The following is a 22228-nucleotide window of genomic DNA, read 5'->3' on the forward strand; positions in this document are numbered from 1 at the left end:
CGCACACCCCTAGCCTACATAAATGTGCAAAGGTAAGCTATTATTAGAGTAATAAGTTATTTTACACTTTTATGCGCATGCCCAGTTACGTGATTGGTCATGTTTCATGCATTTATGGTCTTGTATAGTGTGGATGAAGATTCTTTTTAAAATGCCAGTATAAACGAGGATCGTTTTCATTTTAAAATGCCGTTTTACAATGCAAATGCTCTAATGTAAACAGGGCCACAGTTCTCACTCGGCCGTCCAATAACAGTGGAGGAGGGGCGGGATAAACATCACAACAACCAAATGGTGCATTGTTCAACGGCTGATAAACAAAGTAGCAGTATCATAGCAATCAAAGCACATCAGCAGAAAAAATGCTGTAAGTCTCCGTCCGCCTGGCATTTTCAGCCGCATTTAAAACCTAAAACATTAAAACCATGTTTGCATACACACTTACACACCAAAGGAAATGTAAAATTTGGGAATCGGATAAATTGGTGCTCTTTAAAATGTTAAAGCTCTAAAAAGAACACACATCCTTTATAAAAGTAATCCAAACAACTGATGAGGATGAGTACAATTTTGAGAGAATTTTCATTACGGACTGAACAATTCCTGTAAAGATGTTTGAAAAACTACGCCGGAATACTCAACAAAATTCATAAGTTAATATAAGATCAGTATTACGTATGTGCATCAGGGTCAGAAATTAATCATAAACAAGATATTTAAAATGTGAGTGAAACGTGCACATCTGTTTTTCATATATATTTTATGATCAGGGTATCTGCAGACACTATAAAGTGAGCTATAGCTATTAGATTATATTTTTTATCTACTGTTTCAGATGGGAAAACATTACCGAGATAGGGATAAATGGAAAGAAAACACTCCCGATGAGTCTCATAAAATGAATAAGATAAGTCTCCAGCAGCTGGAAAGTCCTCGCAGTTATAAGCCTCCCGGTTACTGACCTGTTCGGCTCAAACTATAATTTACCCTTCACTGAAACACAGCATTGACTGTGTTATTTTTCTATTCTGTGTTATTCTATATTTAATCTTGATGTTTGATTGATTAGGTAACAGTCATACCTATTAAAATAATAAAAATTTTTTTTAAGAAAATCATTCATTGGTGACACTGTTTTTCCAATTTAGAGTCAAACTAAAAAGTGGATATAGAAATATAATCGGTGTTCATTTGACTTAATTTTAAGATCTTATTTACAGTATTATGATAAGTTTCAGCATTTTTCCCTTTTTGGACCATGTTGCTATGGAAACAGTCCTGAAAATGAACAAAAGACAAAACATTATGCACTACGGCCATATATACCACGTTACGCTCCTCTGAGTTTAACATACGTCCGATCCGCCTGTGCTCTTTTCGTGGTGGTGCAAATGTTACGCTGCAGTATTTTCATCAATATTGCATTAAGCCCCACTCGTGAAAAGCACATCATCCCTCTGTGCTCCGTTCACGACAAAGCAATTTAAACAGATCCACCACCAGCACATCACAGTACACTGAAGTAAAAAGCAAGAAATAATCCCTCAGAAGAGATACAAGAAATAAAAGAGATTAAAGAGATAAAACCATCAGGGATTGAGAGCATTAACCATGCTACAAAGAGACAAAAAGATAAAGGAAATTGTGTTTTCGATAAATTGTGTGATAAAGAGTTTCAGCCACAAGACATAGTGAGCTTAGTGAGTTTACACAACAATGTAGAAAAAAATGTTTTTGCTTATGGATTCGGAAAAAACGACTAAATGCTGTATTATGTGTCAGGCTACTAGATGGCAATGTTACCTGCAAAGAAACAATACATATATTTTGTCTGCTGGTCGTTTATTAATAATGATCTAAGAATAGACGCACAGTGATTTAAGAAAGATTGCTTGTATGCGTATCTTGAAACAGCGCTAAACTCTTTATTTTTGCAATGTGCGTATGTCAAATGATCAAATCTGATTTGAATCTTGTACCATACAAACGCCCACATCGATCACATTAATAAGTGTTCATGTAAACCCTATAATAGGTGTTACTGTATGGTTTCATTACGATTGAGCCATGTAAACATAGCTAATGTCGTGTAAACGCCCCCTAATAGGCAGTGTTACATGCCTAAAGCACATCACTTGCCGAATTTTAATGCGTTGACAGTTCAATAGACAAAAATATACTCTTACATGTTTATTAGGTAAATGAATACATCTATAAATTATAAGATATTCTGCTGAACTATAACTTAGTGCTATAGGACTACAGGACTGATGCAAGAATGATACACGGTTTGGCTAGTAAGAAATGCTTTATATGAGATCTACAAATTGATTTGGGGTACATAACTCACTACGTTTTGAGGCTAGAGAGAACCAGAAAAATGATTTGGAAGCAGATTCAAAGCCAACAGGGACTCAAGACAGCCATCAATAAACCCAAAACATCAAAAGTGTTGTGCTATTTCCTCTGGTGAGGTATTTGTGTTCGAGAGCAGAATGTGGGTACGTGAAGAGAGGCTTGCCTGATTGAACTCCAGCTCTACCTATCCTGATGGACAAATCGTCCTCTTGATACAGTCCAGCCGAAGAGTTCTTCTTTTTTTCTTTAGCATGTTTGGTATCAGTTGGAAGTGCAAGAGCCATATGGGGTTCTGTCCCAACACCCTGTTAAAAACACAATTATATACAAATATCAGCATTATGCAAATGTAAAAAGTACTTTGTAGATTTTGTGAATGCATTTGCCATTCCTGATTAAGAAATCATTTCCCTTTGCACACAAAACTGATTATATTTTCAGTTTCAGATTATATTTCCAATCTTATGTTTGTTCAGACAGGGTTGCAATGCAGTTTATAAAAAAATTATATACAGTAAAAAATTAAGTAAGGGTGGTGAAATTTGTACAATATTTGTAACATTAAACCATCAAGATATGAGATGTATGGTACAAACACTTTTAAGACTTTGAAAACTTTTAAGGTAGGCCTATTTATTTGACAAAAATGCAAGCCACAGAGTAGGAGGGAATCTGGGTTTAATCCAAATGTACACAAAAAGCTTACAGGTAGTAAAGCATGCATTGACTACAAATCTATTATTAATATTTGTTGATTCTCTTTTGTAATGGTTGGCATTGGCCTGGGGTCTCATTTACAAAACTGTGGGATCCTTACTAAGAGTGTATGTACATCCAAAAGCCAAAAATGATGTACGCAAAAAATATTTAGGCTTATAAAACCGTGCATACACACACCTGTAAGCAGTGCTCTCTTTATAAATCACAAATCACCTACAAGTGTGCGCACGCAAATCAGCCTATAAGATGTACACACCCACTTTTAATTTAATTAAATTTTAAATTTGTTCATTTATAAGATGGTAAAATCAGTAAAATCATCTGATATATGCACAATCTGATATATGCACAATCTTCTCCAGCAACACGAGAGCTCTGCTCTTCAAAAAAATGGTTATATAAATAATGAATAATTTTAATTTAAAAATATAAATCATTTCCTTTTACCGAACAGACTTACATTAGTTCAGCGGTCTCCTTATTTTCTTTTTTTAATAATTTACACATCTGAGTAAATATTTATTTTAGTGTAAGAGGCCAACACATGTTTTATTTCTTGACGGTTTTGTTCTGAAAACCATAGTTAGGACTTTATTATTATAAATTGAAGAGTTTCGTCACAAAACAAGATAAATCCATTTTTTACATTTTTGTTTATTATTATGTTATCATGTTATTATTTAGTTTTATGGTGCTACTTAGCTGTATTTATTAAGTTATGACGGTTTAAATCAAAACAAACCAACTGCAGTTCAATTGATATCAAGTGGAATGCACAACCAAAAAACGAGATTTCTGAACAATTAAAAAAAACCTGATTTATCTCGTTTTGCAACCAAACTCTTCAATTATAAGTTATTATAAAAAGGACATAGAGAGTAGCCAAGCGATTGTCCGAGAGTTTAGTGGCTGTATTTCCACACTTTGACATTTAATTATATAAATGTGCAATATTTCAGCATGGGTCAGAGTTTAATTACAGATGTGCACATTCTCATGTCAAGTTTTGTATAGATGACAACCTTTGCATAGGAAGTGGCATACGCATGTTTTCAGTCACGTTTTGTGCTTAAGCACACTTTATAAATGAGGCCCCGGCCAGGTCTTAATAAACTTGGCACGTGTTGTGTGTATTTTTTTGCCAAGTTCAAAATCTTCTTAAACTTTAGCTTTAGTTTACACTCTAAACACACCTATCAAACATGCATACAACATTTTTAAAGCATCTTTAATAACATATTTGAATAAAGAACAAAGACTTTTGTATTTACAATAAACAGTGCATAAAGAAATATCCAGTATAGACGGTTTCATTGGAAGCACGTGATACATGTCTGGATCCGAACTTTACTTCCGGTTTCGTTTTTTTAATGCTCTGACTATTGCTAAACTGATCTCTTGAACAAATGCCTCATCGAAAATAACAAATGTTTTGGGTTCCTAGGTAATCTATGTGTTGTTTTTTTGCTTGTTATATAAATAAACTACGTTTAAAGAACTTTGTTGTTATTTATTCTTAGCGGAGTTTACCGGAAGCTACGTGCAGCCGCTTGTTTATGTTGTTACTGCTGAAACGGTCTATATCCACAGGCAAATCTGACTACTTGCAAAACCCATTGCAATTACATTTTTACATCTGAACAAAGCCGTTAAAGTCCCGCTGTAGTTGATCATTTTATCACTTAAAATGCATCTCTGAGCATCATACTAGCATATATAAAAGTTTTACCTGTCACAGTAATTTCTTCATGCTTTAAAACAGCTTGAATGTTACTTCACACTCTTATTTCATTTATTAAATGTGGATCTATAGGTGAATTAGTCTCTGCCTCTATTCAATCTCACAGCTCGGACCATAAATATGAATTTGCAAATTAGTTACTGCCTCTACTCTTTCGCACCACCTTGGACCATAGATATATATGTAAACAGATACTATATTCAGCAGTTTCAAACACATAACTTATTCTGGTTTCGTGAAATGCATGTTTGCGGCACTACTTTTTAGTACTGATGTAAAAAGCATTTACATTTAGGCATTTAGCAAACGCTTTTATCCAAAGCGACATGAGGAAACAATCAAGCGATTTGTCATTTGGCATGGAGGTATCCATACATAATATCTGTCCCCGAACTACTGATTCGCTCGTTCAGCTTTGATGGTGTACTTGGTTGCATGTTTGTGATGTAAGAAAACCAAGGTGATTTCAAACCACGCTTTTAAGACCATCTTTGGAAAACTTAAATTTTATACACAGCAAAGGTATTGAATGATGAATTTGCACATGATTTGTCTTAACACACCACATAGACATATGAACAACAATAAAAACTTGATTTTCACCAAAGAAGGGACTTTAACTCTTCCCCGCCGTTGATCTCGCAAGTTAAGAGAAAACACATCCCTGCTAATGACTAGTTTTTACGGCAATTCATATTTCCGCTATTATCCCCTAGGTGGCGCTCTTACCCAACTTATAAAACACTAAAGCATCCACTAATCCAAAAACAGTAAAAACTATGTGTATGTTTTCATGATTGCTCTGAATCTGATCTGTAACAAAAGTTGTTTAGAAAAAACACAATTATCTCAGCTTTTTGCTCAAAATTTTGTCTTTTTGGAGAAACCTACACATATTTGAGAGGTGATGAAAAGAAAACAAATGAAGATAGGATAGAACAGTTTTGTTTGTTTGAAAGCAGAGGGTCTGTCCTTTCATTTGATATATTGTATGGTTATATATTTAAAGAAGAACATTTTCTGGAAGGCATTACATTTTTGTGAAAATCATAAAGAATATTGGCGCTGGTTAGTACTGTAACTTTTTTAAAAACACTGGCGGGGAAATAGTTAATATAAAAAATACCTGCTGTAACAAGAGTTAAGTTCTATAAAAAACAGATTAAGGTCACAAGATGTACTTGAATTTTACTGGAACATTTGTCCTTTGTAAGATCTCAGCTTTCAATAAAAAGACCCATTTCTACCATGCTACACCAGAAACTTAGTGTCCTTCAAAAAACTTTATCCTTTAAAAGCCCTGATCCTGTTTGTCACTTATAAATCTTGTTAAAGATGCAGTCTGACACAATTTATCTAGATCACCCCAGAACATTTCTACATACAAACTTTTAAATAGGTGTGCACTTAAACTACAATAATATGCAATGAGCAATTAAAGACGGGCCGTTGAATTATTAGAAAATAATGCACACCCAAGGCGGTAATGCGGCACCGATGCGAAGCGGAGTGTGCATTATTTTTAATAAAGTATTCAACAGACCTGTGGTATAAGTAAGGAATAATTGATGATGGGTCGTTGAATTATAAGGAAATAATGCACACCCAAGGTGGTAATGCACACCCCATTTGCGCTGTGCCGCATTGTTTTCAAATAATTCAAAGGACCGGGGTCAATTATTCCACTTATACCACATTTACCACAAACATTTTTTAAGACATTTTAAAGGTTATGGCGTGCGGTTATTGAAAAATAATCAACACCCGTGTAACATTTCTCAGCCAATCAGAATACAGCATTCAGTAGGTCCGTGGTATAAAGTGCAATAATGCATAGAAACAGATGTGCTGTTTATGTCACATTACAGCTGTGTAAAATCTATTGTACAACAAATACATAATTGTCACCAAGCTAACATTAAGCTGAATAATGGATGGCTTACTAACAACTGTTCACTGGTACTGGTATTCTGTTTCTCTATCAAATAGGCGTTATGCCCAGCTGCACTACTTCCTGAACTTGGACAAACTGATTAATCCAGGTGTGCCTGACATCAGTAGTCACAACAACAATAATCAGACATACCTGGATTTTCCAATAATGGCAGACAGGAAACAAGGAGCTGGCTGAGGTTCAGGAAGTAGTGCAGCTGGCCATAAAGCCTATTCATTCACAACAACCATACATATTTTGTTATTCATGTGGATTTATATTACATTCTCATAATATACACACAACTATGCAAATGGATAAATGTCCGTTTAGATAAATGACTGTACAAAAGTACATCAGCAAAACGTTCAGCATCAGCGTATTTATAAAATGTTCCCTAACATATTGCTGTGAGTAAATCACAGTATTTACAATAATTCACCACAAAGCACACATAATGACTCTATCCACTTCTAAATATGTAGCCTAGAGCAGTATGTGTAAAGCCACTGAACAGGAAAAAACATCAAAAGAATGAAGTTAAATGTTTATGAGCTGATCTGAGCATAACTGTGCTGATATAATAGCTTCAGTTTGGATTGTAGCTTCCATTTGAGCAAATGGAGAAGTTGTTTCCTTGTTGATTGTTTGCCGCTTATTGCCAAAAGTAAGAATCAACATAAAGCATCAAACCAAAAAAGCGTTTTAACATCTTATAAAGATATAGATGTGCATATGGAGCAATGTAATATGGCGGAGAGGGGGTACAATTCTGTCAATTTAGGAAAAACTGCGCTCCATACCATGGAAGTCAATGGAAGCTATTGGCCTCTGCTTTATGGAAAGATAAGAAAGAAACATTGTATCCCCTTTTTCATATCACACATGTGAATTTCTGATGTGTGTTTGAGAAGTGTGTTGACCTAAAAATAATTTTGGCTTCATTTATCTAAAGTGGAAGTCTATGGAGACACATCATCCATCTTTTTACAGTCTATGCAATGGTTATGCTGTGCAGTACACTTACGGTACATTCACTCGAGGCGTTAACGCTTGACGGAGGGCTTCTTGCATAAATAATAATGCTTAATTGGCTGGCTTTGCACCAGGTTATTTGCATAAGGCAATCTGATTGGCTGACGCCAGCATTGACGCTTGAAACATTGAGAAACTTCTGCCGTGGCCAACGCCAGTGACGTGACGCTGATGGATTTAGAATTCAGTTTGCCAACGCATGATGTCACCCATTCAAAGTAAATGAGATGCGCTAACACTGATGCCCTGTGTGAATGTACCGTTACAGCAGCTACAGAAGTTATGGTTTGACAGTAAAAGAACGCAGCATAAAGAAATTCAGATATCCACAGGAAACTGACAACTACTAGCAGTTACATAAGCAATATTTTTAGAACAAAAATAAACATCAAACTGACTCCAACTGCGAAAAACATCCGCAATCACCTTGAAGGCTGTGCATGCTAGAAAAAGCGAATGTTTCAAAACCAAATACATTTTATAAATAGAAAAAATCAGTAACAACTCTTTTAAGAATCTGTCTGGACAAGCAGTGGTCTCTGTCAATTACAGTTATGCAGAAAAAGTTATGCAGGATTAACCAATAGACTTAACAGCAACCTTGAATACATGAAGACTAATTTTCCATGAGAACTTAACACACAACTATAACCACAAACAAAAGGAATAAATTCTGCTAAATAGTTTAGCTTGTTTTGTTTGAACAATACTTAAATGGATTTTTAATTCTGTCATGAAATGAGACATTGCAATACTGCCGACACTGTACAGGTATGACAAATTTTGAGTTTAAAAACTACTTGGTTGCGTCCAAAATAGCTCCCTATACCCTTAAATAGTGCCCTATTTAAGGGAAGCAGCCATTTTGTAGTGGTGTCCGAAATTATAGTGGAAATTATCAAGTGTACAATTCCATAATCCATCCCAATAATGAGAATCCCATGTGAAATTGGTATCACTCAATCGTTTTCATTCACTTTTTCAAGTTGACTATATTAGCAAACAAATGTAGGGAATAGTAAATGCTAAAGGGGACTATATTTTTGTACACAGCCAAACATTCCCAACATTTGTTCTTTTTTTACCCAAACTGCACTTTTTCCCATGATACAATGTAAGACAAACGGGTGACTGAAGTCAGCTGGAGGATACAGACTGAGAACACCATGAATTTATGTTTATACACTTGTGTTTATTGTTATTTTCTACTTTTTAAAATAAACAGCATACTGTAAATACATGTAATAGACAGTAGACCTAAGGTTGGTTAAAGGTGCATTGTGTAAATTTTAGAAGGATCTCTTGACATAAATGCAATATAATCTACATAACTATATTATCAGTGATGTTTAAAAACCTTACATAATGAACTGTATTGTTTTATTACCTTACGGGAGCTCCGGCGAGAAGAGTTAAAATAAGCCCAACTTTATGGTAATGAGCTATGACACAATTAGAGGGCAGAAACCAATAGAAATTGTCCGCTTGAGAGGATTCCAAAGAATGCATTCAAGCATCAGAGCGCCCACTACTCTTTTTCTATTACATTGTTGGCAGGGCAGTTTTTTGACGCTCTTGCCTGGTGGCGGTTTGAACGTACAGTTAAGAATGAGCCGTTTTTATCTACATACACCGCGGGTCCCCTTACATGGAAGTCGCCGTCATGTCTTTACAGAAGCCCTAAACGGATAAACTGTACTATAGAGCGTGTTTTGCTTCCCTCTAACTGAGGGAAGAAAGTTGTCATCTCCTTAATACAGTGCAGTCGCCCTGTCCCATGTGCAGAAAAACACCACCAAAGCATGATGCTACCACCCCCATGCTTCACAGTAGGGATGCTGTTCTTGGAATGGTACTCATCATTATTCTTCCTCCAAACACGTTTAGGGGAATTATGACCAAAAAGTTATATTTTGGTCTCATCTGACCACATGACTTTCTCCCATGACTCCTCTGGATCATCCAAATGGTCATTGGCAAACTTAAGACAGGCCTGGACATGTGCTGGTTTAAGCAGGGGAACCTTCCGTACCATGCATGATTTCAAACCATGAGGTCTTAGTGTATTACCAACAGTAACCTTGGAAACTTTGGTCCCAGCTCTTTTCAGGTCATTGACCAGCTCCTCTCATGTAGTTCTGGGCTGATTTCTCAACTTTCTTAGGATCATTGAGACCCCACGAGGTGAGATCTTGCATAGAGCCCCAGTCCGAGGGAGACTGACAGTCATGTTTAGCTTCTTCCATTTTCTAATGATTGCTCCAACAGTGGACTTTTTTTTCATCAAGCTGCTTGGCAATTTCCCCGTAGCCCTTTCCAGCCTTGTGGAGGTGTACAATTTTTTTTGGAGGTGTACAAAGCTAATGACCTCAAACAGCTGCATCTAATTTAGGACAATAAATGGAGTAGAGGTGGACATTTTAAACTAAAGGCAGACTAACAGGTCTTTGATGGTCAGAATTCTAGCTGATAGACAGGTGTTCAAATGCTTATTTGCAGCTGTGAATACAAATAAATGGTTAAATAATCATATATTGTGATTTCTGGATTTTTTTGGATTGTGTCTCTCACAGTGGACGTGCACCTACGATGACAATTGCAGACCCCTCCATGATTTCTAAGTGGGAGAACTTGCAAAATAGCAGGGTGTTTAAATAATTGTTTTCCTCACTGTATCAAATGAAAGAACAGACCCTCTGCTTTCAAAAAAAGGAAAACATTTTATCCTAAATTTAGTTCTCTAATATGGGTAGGTTTCTTTAAAAACACCAAATTTTCAGCAAAAAGCTGAGATGATTGCATTTTTGTGAAAAGCGATCCTCAAAACATACATGAACATACAGCTGTCAGCCCTAGGGCAATACTTCCGGGTTTTATAAGTTGCGCCACCTGTTGGAAAATAGTGGTATTATGGATTGCCAGAAATACTCTTCATTGGCAGGGAAGCGTTTTTTCTTAATTAAGGAGTTAACTCGTCAATGGCGGAGAAAGAGTTAAAGGCAGTACAGTATACAAAATTGTATATAAAGCAAATGTCAGAAAAAATATATTCATCAGGATTCATTTTAAATGGAAGATATGGGCAAACAAAAGCTATAATTTCAATCAAACCCCATTAGTGAGCACAATACCTGTAGCTAAGGAGATTGTGTTCAACCTACAGCAGAATGTCATTGCTCTGAAGGAATCTAAATACAAACATGATGTGTCTATTTGAGAAGTGCTGAAGCTATTAACCTGTTGGACTTCAAAGACCTGCTGAGCCAATCACATCGACTCAGACGTAAATAACACACACATGGGCACACACGCACACAGGACACTAAGGCAGAGTGCCATTATCACAATACTATACAGCTGTTTTTTCTTCTTCTGCTAGATAATAAAGCAGCCGTATACCACAACGCTCCTCATGTATAGCACCCCTGCTTCTAATCGAATGCTCCCACAATATGACTGTTCACAAATGTATGCCATGCTCTCAAACAAAACCAATTATTCCTCTAGCCAAGATTATTTAGTGTTCAAATAACACCTGCTAGCTGTGTCCTTTAATCTATTTCCTAACATATCCTAGCAATTTTCCGTTCTCAACCATAGCAAACATGTTTGTTCAATAATGTATTGACTGACAAACAGGGACAACACAAGCATGTGAAACCCACACAGGAGAAGAAAAACAAGAGTGTGCCCACACAGACATCGTCAATACTTTATAGGAGCATGTGCTGTTCTCTTTGAGTAACAGCCCGAGATCCCAAACAAAATGATTGTTCAGTTTCATCACATATCGGCAGCCTGCAAGAAATAGATCACGTTTGTCATAGTCTGTCTTTTGTTTGTGGGGTAAGTTATGATCCCTGACATACAAAATCAATCTGAATGGGCAAGCTGTTAACAGAATTTATAGTGGAAGAGTACAGTACATGAGTTATATACAGTATCATCATCACCGCCGCTCTTATCAGCACTATACACCACAACAGACCAACAGATGCAGCGATAGACTCGAGCGGCTATTTTCATTGGGCAAATTAACACCATTGATATTGCTGGTGTCATCAGATCCTAGAATATGATTATAATTGTTGTTCTGGGGTAATATGTTCCTATAGCTCAATTGATAGACATAATGCTTGCAACTCTAATGTAATGGGTTTGCATAATCATCAGTTAACCTTGAATAACTTGTATATCAGTTTGGATAAAAGTGTCTGCCATAATATGTATCCGAAAAGCAAGGTGGCTCTACCAAACATTAAAATCACACAAAGATGTCTTGTCCAGGTAAAAAGCAGTGTTGCAATATCAGCATAAAGTATATAAAAAAACATATAAAGTTTAAAGGAGCGGTGAATCAAACATTAAATTTTAACTTGATAATTTGTTATATAAGAGGTCATCATACTTAAATGAACATCCTGCAAGTTTCAAAACTGGAAACATCCGTTCTACTGAAATATAACAGTTTTTGGCACCAAGCCAAGAAAATAGTTGAGTCAGGAATGTGCTGAAATGTGTCGTCAGAGTAGAATTGAAACACCTCCCCAAATATAACAACCACTTTTGTAGCCCCGACCACAGCTTCACATGACACAAGTGTGGGCCAGGGGCAAAGGAAAACATGCAGTGTCTCAACAATCTTTAAAGACTGCCAAATGTAACCAAAATGACTTTTAAATACATTTTCCTGAAAGACTTTTATTTTGACGCAGTGATCTGTTATGAGTAACTTTGAAAACTGAGTGTTCGGTTGTGGAAGAACCGTCTGGGAAAAACACAGACGCTGTGTAACCTTAACTCGGAGGCTCGGAACATAACATTAGGAATGTGTGGATAAAGTTTGTTTTTGAAGAAGTTTCAGCTCGTGTGGGGAGTGTTTGTTTACTTTGTGTACTGCAGATTCATTTGTGAAGAAGTCGATGCTGGATTTGCAGAGAGATTGTGATTAAAATCACCACTAATATTGGATCTGACAAAAATGACACAGCAGTATACACAATAAGTAAAACATTTTACTTTATTTAAGTTACTGCGTTTCACTATTGCTTTGTAAGAGATGTCCTGTTGTAACATCCATGTCTTAACACGTATGTTTGACTGTTTTAATTTACTAAAAACATTAAACGATTAATAACACAACAATAAGTACAACACTTAACAATATGACTGTAATTTAACGGTAGAAATGTACAAAGTTAGTAATGAGGAAGGACTTACCAGCCGCAATTTAGATTCTGATGCCTGCTTACTGTGTTGTATACGGTAATTTAGGCGAGTTGCGTTTGAAAGGTCAAACACTCAACAAAGCTTTTTTATCATATAACTGTGGTATGTAACATTACGTGTATGTAAGAGCAACCTCACAAGCACAATAGAAATATACAAAGTTATTGATAAGGATTTATCAGCCGCAGTTTAGATTCTGATGCGCGCTTACTGTGTTGTATACGATAATTTAGTCACATCTAGTTTAAAGTTTTGTTTCTACTTTACTATACATCTTTAGCACCCAGAATCTTTTGTGGCTCAAACATTTGTGTTCGGCTGCTATTTTTACACATTAATGTTTTTAAAACATTTCCCCACATGTAATGACGAGGAATGAAGCTGTCCAATCATAGCCGGGGGGCGTTTATGTCCAGGTCTTCAATGCGGCCCGCCCCTTCAAACGAACCATTTCTCCAGAGAGCCACTAATCCATGTTACAAAATAGCCTATTACTTATTGCTTTTGATATTTATGTAAAATGTAAAAAAACACGCGAACATCATAAGTAGACCTCAGACAACAGTATAAAACAATAAAATCAACATATTCACTGCCCCTTTAATGCGGGTTGTGTTTGACTGACACACTGTTTTCACATGTGCAGTTTAAACCCTCACTGTTAACCCAGATATTGTCTGTACTTTAACAATGAAGTTAACATCACTTAACACCCACCACCCCTCACTTGCCATCCATTATACATCCAGAATACCTATTCCATGACTATGGACAAATTTGCAAATCACCATAAAATCTCACTGATTGACCTAAAATTGGATAGTAACATAAATATGACTCCAAGAAAAACAACCTTGTACACTCCTGCCAAAACGAGCTACCCAATGTAGGCTTGCAAGTCAGTCACATCAGACTTTCCAAGTGTCCCCTACACCCTCCTCCCTTCTAATTTTCTCATTTCAAGTATGTCATTTTCAATTGATGGTGTAATGAAAAGCTCAAATGCTGATTTTATATCTTGGAGATGGCTGAGAACATATCTGGTGGGCCCTGGAAACATTTTGATGACATTGGCAGCAATAAGGGGAGGTTCACATTTGCCGTCTAAAACCACACGGAAAATGTGACCGTGACGCCGTTCTCCTCCTTTCCAACACGCTTTCTGACGCGACATTCTAAAAAGTATTTTCAACTGGCTGCTGCGCTGACGTGCCTGGATCTATTTAAGTGCGCTTGAATATTGTGTTATAGTGACCTCAATATTACCCAAAAACAACCAAAATCAAATGTAAAATTAGTATGTAAAAGTTTGATAATTCTCCTGTTTTATACAGCTTAAAGAGCCTGGGGTCAAATTGACCCCCAAGAACACCGATGCTACTAAATTTGTAGAGGACATTGAAAAAATATTATCATGTAAATTTAAGGTTTACAGACTGGTCGTCATTAAATTAGACAAAGTCATAAATTGTAAAGCAAAAAAAAAAAAAACATTTTTGTCAATCATTTATCTGCAGACGTTACACTTTGAATGGAGTCAAATTGACCCCAAAGATAATAGGAGGGTTAAGTAAATTGAACTTGTCTAGGTTCACAGTGCCCGCTCTGAGTTTACGTGATTTGATTGCTCAAGTGTTACAGTGGCAGTACAATTTCTTTTGTAAAGAAGTGGTTAAATTTAAAAGATTAAGTGGATTTAAACGGCGTTTGGACAAAAGCAACCTAAATTACCTAAAAGTTCAAGTACTAGACTGAACAGAGGTATAACCGTAGAAATAAAGCTTTCACATTTGTAATGAAATGGGTTCTGAGAATTTATATTAAGTAGAAAATCTAATGCATTTCTACACATCTTGGGATGAGTAGGACTATAATTGAAATAATGGCTTATCACAATGTCTCCAATAGCTCCAATCAGCTGAAAGCCTCATTCATTATCTGATGCATAATGAGCAATGTTTGATTAGTAGAAATCCACAGCTGGGCTCTCTCGAAACTGTCACGTGTGCAATGAGATACGAGGATTGGACTCGTGTGTGTGACTGATGAGTGGTTCAAAGAGAGCGATCCAACAAATGAAGATGGATTTTACATTTGTTACATTTACGTCATAACCATTGCTCACAATGTGTACCACACATTAACATTTTACCGAACAAAAGATATCAAGGTGCAAACAATTCTGAGGGACTCGTACTAAAAATACCAAATTATCTCTCACTCAAAAATGTTAAGGACGGTGAAGATATTTTGCATTGAAGATTTATGTTTTTATTAGTGCTGGGAAGTAATTAAAATATCTAAGTTAGATTATGGTGTGGGTGGGTGGCGTGTGAAATATATATTTGAAGCAGTGGATACGGGTGACATTTCAGCTGATCCGTGCATCTCTACTGCATAGTCTTTACTGTGTAAATTAAATATAGATTGATCCTTATTAATGTTATAAAAGTTAATCAACCAAGATGAAGGATTTTTTGTTGTTTGATTAGCATTAAAGAGACACCATCAGATATTTATATTGTCAATTGAAAGAGTCATAAAACACAGCTTTTTCAGAAACTTACTATCGTTTTGAAAAATGCAACTTAAATAGGCGTGAATGATGTGAGAGGAACGGCGAGGAGGGAATGGGGAATATTTAAAGGAACAGTATGTAAGAAATGTATATCAATAAATCATAAAATGGCCCTGATATGTCACTAGACATTAAGAAATCATTTTCATTTCAAATACTTATATCACTGACAACAGTGGTCTGGCCAGGATATTGTCATTTAAAAAGTGGAGTTGCAGCCCTCAACTGATGTTTATGTTGTCATGTTGTGTATTGGCCACCAGTTGTGTGATTGCAGTACCAGTTTTAGCCACAAGTTTTGTGATTGCAATACCAGTTTTGGCCACAATCCTACATACTGTTCCTTTAATAATAGGCAATCTAGTGTAACAAATATTAAGATTGACTAAAAATAGTGGTATTACAGAAATAATTAAATATTTCATTTAAAGGTCATAGTTGCAATAATATCATGTTTGAAGGCTTAAGCCGCCTTTCCACTGTACACGACATTTGGACAAGACTGAAGGAGTTCGCCCCCTAGTGCCAGTTGTAATGAAGTTACAGTTTATCGCAAATCCGTGCCAACATAGAAGAGAAGCTCATTTCAGCACAAGAGGCTTCATTCCAATATTCACCATAGTGGGGTAAATAAATTAATGCAAATGAATGAAACAGCTAGGCATATATGACAAAGACTTCCAATTTTTTGGGAGAGAACAAATGAAGGCAAGATTAAAATAATAACATATTCATATTCAATTAATAATTTATAACTTAATTAATTAATCAATCTTTTTAATTTTTAAGGAATTAAGTGTTACTGATAAAGTTAAACAAAAAAGGATGAATCATTTTCACCTTACATAGGGTTTTGATTGGGATACATTAAAAATGCATCACTTCCATGCGGTGCAGTTGCACAAGTTAAAATATTTTAACGGATCAAAAGTTAAAAACGGATCAGAAATATACATCTATAAACTATTTTTGAGATGTTTGCGCGATTAGCAGAGGCTCGTGGTGCAGAGCAAAGTGCGAGTACAAACAAAACTTTAAAGGAGGGACTAGTGTCTGAGGATACCCTCTTTCCCATATATTGTCCATCATTTTGACATCTGGAGTACACCAAATACCTTATGAAATATCTTAGACAGGTTGAAAAATGGAGAACAGATTGAGATGTTCAGAGAAAGATATCTGATCTTCAGGATCTTTTCTATCCAAGTCCAATATCGAGCTTCTAATCCATCTTCTACAATACAATAAAACGCAATCCTATCAAATTTCCAATCTGGAAATTAGACCTGTTCTCCATCTGTGCCCACGTCTTTTACCCAAGCATCCTCTCAACCTCGTACATCAATTTAATTACTTTTTTGTTGCCCATACTCATCGTCTCCTGCAACACAAAATGGAGTACTGTGTTGTGGATACGCATTTCACAGATTTGGTGGCGAATTCTAATTGAATTGAATTTGTGGCCCTCTTTGTAAAATCGAGACTTTAGCCTGAATCTAATTATGAGATTTGGAGCATCAAAATTAGTCAGTCAATATTTAAGATATCAAGGTTATATTTTTACAGAATGTGAAATGATTTTAGTTGGGTTTTTACAAACTGGGTCACATTTGACCCAGATATCATGCATTTCTTAAATCTAAGAAAAATGAGATGGGGAATGTATGCATCGGTTAGTTTTTCATAATAAAACTTTGATTAGGACCACCATGACCACTTTGTGAGTCATGCTCTCTTGTTCTGTTCAGGACTCACTCTTCTGCAATCACGCTTTCAGTCTACCACCTGTTGCTAAAACATGTTTCAGCAACAAATCTAAAATGCAGAGCCCTGATCCCCCCCCCCCCCCCCCCCCCAAAAAAAAAAAAAACTTGTCCCTACAGGCCCATCTCTGAAACTCACTCAGACTGAAAGAATCTGACAGGAACAAATGTACGACACACATCATGTCACCAAAATTGACCTGAATACAGTTTAAAGCTGCAAAACATCGACTGATACACTATAAAAGTACTTTCATATCAGGAGTGTACATAATACAGTCTGCTCCATTAAAGATGTTGTGACAAAGACAATATAGGGAGCCGCCAGGTTCAGATTTGTCTATCTAGCTGTTTTTGATAGAGCTGTGCAACTATGCAAGTGCCATTTTGTTTTTGAACAAACATTTCATCGTAGCAGTATGCTTCACATAGTCCATGTCTGTCTCTGAGGCTGGCTTTTGAACCGCTGTACATTACTGTTTAAATGTTTAGAAACATTCACTCATTCTGTATGTATAATAAAAAGTAAAAAGCAGATCCAAATTCAGCCCTTTATCCAGCGATCTTGATTCTAGTTTTCATCAGTGACCATAAACGTCAAATCTTGGGTTCATTATATATTCAAATTCAAATATCGTGCCTCAAGAAGCTTTAAGACCCATTGCTTTACGACAGTGATATCAAAAGCTCATTGGCTCTTGCGTGCTACATCACAGATTTGCGACATTGCCGTCTCACAGTCGATGTTCGTTTAAAATTTTAAATGTTGTCTATCTGCTATGCTTTTAATTTCCAAAAGTAAATGTTTTTGGGAAGGATTGCATTTGAAATGTATAAATATCTTTTAAGTGATATATTGTAACTATGTTATAAATAAATTCCTATGTCCATTACGTTGCATGATATAGGGTAAGGTTTGGGGTAGGGTTAGGGTGGTTTTGGATAAAATGGTTAAAGGTAAATTATACAGCAGCAATCTTGAAAGATTTGTAAATGTAAAACGTGTTTAGCTTTAAAAATGTAATAGTGCTACGATTAAATGTTGCAAATACGTCTACATTGTACGCTATTTAAACCATAGACTGGAAAAAAAGATGGACGACGCCCGTTCGCTCTCTTCCATTGGTGAAAAGTGAAGCCGCCAGTGTCCCGATACAGTGTCTACATCTTGAGTCTGCGCAGTAGTGATGTCGGGATCAGTCCTGCACAGTAGTGAGCAGGAACTAAAGCCGCGAAATCAAGACCCCGCCCTCGCTCTCTCAGAATAAGCATATCACAGCTGTCAATCATGACGTGACACCAGCGTTTTTATAGCAATAACTAACTAAAAACAAACTTATTTTAAAAACAAACAATTGAATTTACATCAGCATGATAAAAACTACAGTAAATAACAGAAACCAGCTTCGGAAAAAAGATAATTGAAGTGTAACTAAATTGTAAGTTGGTCTCAAGTCCCGTTGATTAACATGGGGGAGGCGGGGTTTATGACCAATAGAGACAGAGCGCCGTTATGCTAATTTGAAAACCGCGCCCACCGGGGGGGAAATCAATCCAACAGTCTCCATTGACTTTGTATTGCGATAGGCCGCCTCCTTGTCATTTCTGGCTTATAACAAAAAACAGAATAATGCCTAAAAGCTGCTGTGTGAAAATATGTACAGCTAACAAGCCAAAGAACCCAGAAATAAGTTTTTATAAGCTGTCGAGCCGTAAAACCCAGCCTTTAAGGAGAATAAAGTGGATCGCCGACTACGTTTCCCCCTATTGGACGCAGTTCTACTAATAGAAGTGCTGTGAAAAGTTGCCTGTGTCCATTTTTGTGTCTTTGAGCGCTCGATTTTTGGGGTCGACAGCTTATAAAAACTTATTTACAGATTAAACTTAAAAACAGAATAATACCTAAAAGCTGCTGTGTGACAAGGTGTACATCTAACACGCCAAAAAAATAAATAAATAATTTTTTATAAGCTGTCGACCTCAAAAAACGAGCGTCTAGACACAGAAATGGAAACAGGCAACTTTTCATAGTACTCCTATTAGTAAAACTGCGTCCAATAGGGGGAAACGCAATCGGCGATCCACTTTATTCTCCTTAAAGACTGGGTTTTACGGCTCGACAGCTTATAAAAACTTATTTCTGGGTTCTTTGGCTTGTTAGCTGTACATATTGTCCCAAAGCAGCTTTTAGGCATTATTCAGTTTTTTGTTATAAGCCAGAAATGACAAGGAGGCGGCCTTTTGCAATACAAAGTCAATGGAGACTGTTGGATTGCTTTCCCCCCCGGTGGGCGTGGTTTTCAGGTTGTGACGCGCTGCGCTCTGTCTCTATACTGGGACCAGTCACTGAGGGGCGATCGAGACGTTTTGGCTTCACTTTTCACACTGCAGCTAAGATTGTATGCAGGATTCAGATCTGTTTTTAACCAAAAGCATACACTGTCGATTAGGGAGTGGAACAGAAGCTTACAGTGCCCTCCACAATTATTGGCACCCGTTTAATATGTGGTCGTGGACTTCTAAAAATTCTCCTTTTTATTTAAACAACATAGAACCCAAATGCAAAAAAAGACAAAAATCCAACCTTTGACTCAAGTACATTACTTTGGTGGCAAAGAATTTACACGTCCAGAAAAAAAAACTTGAAATCATGCGTTCCAAATTTATTGGCACCCTGATATTGATACTTTGTACAACCCCCTTTTGCCAACACGACAGCACTTAATCTCCTCCTATAACATTTCACAAGATTGGAGAACACAGAGAGAGGGATCTTTGACCATCTTCTTTGCACAATCTTTCTAGATCATCCAGTGTCCTGGGTCCTCTCTTCTTTAGCTCGCCCCACAGGTTTTCGATTGGGTTGAGGTCTGGGGACTGAGATGGCCATGGGAGGACCTTGAGTTTGTGACTGCTGAACCATTTTTGTGTAGATTTTGCCACATATTTTAGATCATTATCCTGCTGAAAGCCCCAATGACGACCCATCTTCAGCTATCTGACAGAGGCCCTTGGGTTTTTATTTAAAATGTCCTGGTAGTTCAAAGCATTCATAATGCCATGCACCCTAACAAGGTTCTGAGGGCCTTTGGAAGAGAAACAGGCCCACAGCATCACAGATCCTCCACCATACTTCACGGTGGGCATGAGGTGCTTTTCGGCATACTCATCTTTTGTTTTACGCCAGACCCACTTAGAGTGTTTGTTGCCAAAAAGCTCAATCTTAGTCTCATCTGACCAAAGCACATGATCCCAGTTGAAGTTCCAGTACCGCTTAGCAAACTCCAGATGTTTACGTTTGTGAGAAAAGGCTTTTTCCTTGCATGCCTCCCAAACAGCTTGTTGGCATGTATATAGAGGTTCTGATCATTGTTATGGAGACTTTGTAACCCCTGATGCCACTCTTTGGTGCAATTCTGTGACAGTAAACTTAGGAAAATTTTTTACTTCTCTAACCATACTCCTCACTGTGCGTTAAACTTGGGACCTCTTCCAGCCTTGTTTGTCACTGTTCCAGTTGTTTTAAGCTTCTTAATGATTCCTCTGACTGTAAATACGAGCAAGTTAAGGCGAGTGACTATTTTCTTGTAGCCATTGCCTGACTTATGAAGGTCGACACACATCTGACTTATCTGCATAACTTGAATGGTGTGTTCTATTGTCTTTGCCATGATGACAAATGGGTAAGAGAATTAGACCTCTTCGTCACGTCATATTTATACTCCAGGGAAACAGGAAGTCATGAATTACTAATTTAAACTTCCTAGATACCCTGACCAACTTCAGCAACTACAGAAAAATATATTTAAAACTTTTTTTTTATTATTTTTCATAGGAATTGTTAGGGGTGCCAATAATTGTGGAACATGTGATTTTATAATATATATTTTTTTTCCTAATTCGTGGACTTTTTCTTAAACAGGGGTGCCAATAATTGTGGAGGGCACTGTATTTGCATTTAAATGTACACATATAATAACACTTTGGACATGTTAACTTATAATTAATGATTTGTGGGGTATTTTGAGCTGAAACTTTACAGACACATTCTAGGCACACATGCGACTGTATTACAACTTTTAAAAATGGGCATAATATGTGCCCTTTAAAATATTTTTTCTAATGAAAGAAATGAATGTTGACACAATTATATTTTTGCCTACAAAAGTAATTTCAAACAATCACTTTCAGTAATCATTTTCATGATCAAAAGAAACATTTACAATTACAGACTGGTGGTACGCTATTTCCTACTGAACCGGACACATGCTTAATGGAGCTTGTCTTAAGCCACAAGACACCACAGGTCAAATGTCAAACTGATCACAAAAAAATCATTGCCTTTGGCTCATTTAACAGATGCGTTCGTGTGTTCAGCTAGTTATGTGAACGATTATCCATAAATATGCTTGACTCAATCTAACCCCATTTTTTTACATGATGGGTTCAAAAGGTCAGACACCTTATCAAAATGACTGTGTGTGTGTGTGTGTGTGTGTGTGTGTGTGTGTGTGTGTGTGTGTGTGTGTCATCCACTGTACATTCAGAAACATTGCTAATGTTTTCATAATGCTGATTTGTGGTTTTTAGTTTGGTAAGATATAACACTAAAAGACAGTCATTTATTATGGCACTTTTCCATTGCATAGTATCCCACGGTTTGGGTCGTGTCAGCTTACTTTTGTGAGCTTTTCCACTGGGTTTAGTACGTAGTACCCAATACTTTTTTTAGTACCATCTCGGTTGGGGTTCCAAGGGACCCTAACCAAACGTGACACGAAAACACACTAGATCACTGATTAGTCTGAGAGAATCGTCACTACCAGCGTCATCGCTATAATGCGTTAATTGTATAAATCAACATGTCGTTG

General features: G+C 36.7%; 1 protein-coding gene and 1 long non-coding RNA gene across 2 annotated transcripts in view; one reads left to right on the forward strand and one right to left on the reverse strand.

The window, feature by feature from the left end:
• Window positions 1–22228, forward strand: part of LOC141363678 (uncharacterized) — a 416667-nt gene that overhangs the window by 182324 nt on the left and 212115 nt on the right. The gene's annotated exons all lie outside the window — the stretch shown is intronic.
• LOC129420278 (zinc transporter ZIP11) overlaps window positions 1–22228 on the reverse strand; it is a 199763-nt gene that overhangs the window by 83999 nt on the left and 93536 nt on the right. The window contains exon 5 of the mRNA XM_073866580.1: window positions 2522–2663. Within this exon, the coding sequence (XP_073722681.1) occupies window positions 2522–2663 (142 nt within the window). The remainder of the gene's footprint in view (window positions 1–2521; window positions 2664–22228) is intronic.

Source organism: Misgurnus anguillicaudatus, chromosome 4, assembly GCF_027580225.2.
Source record: "Misgurnus anguillicaudatus chromosome 4, ASM2758022v2, whole genome shotgun sequence".
Taxonomy (NCBI): domain Eukaryota; kingdom Metazoa; phylum Chordata; class Actinopteri; order Cypriniformes; family Cobitidae; genus Misgurnus; species Misgurnus anguillicaudatus.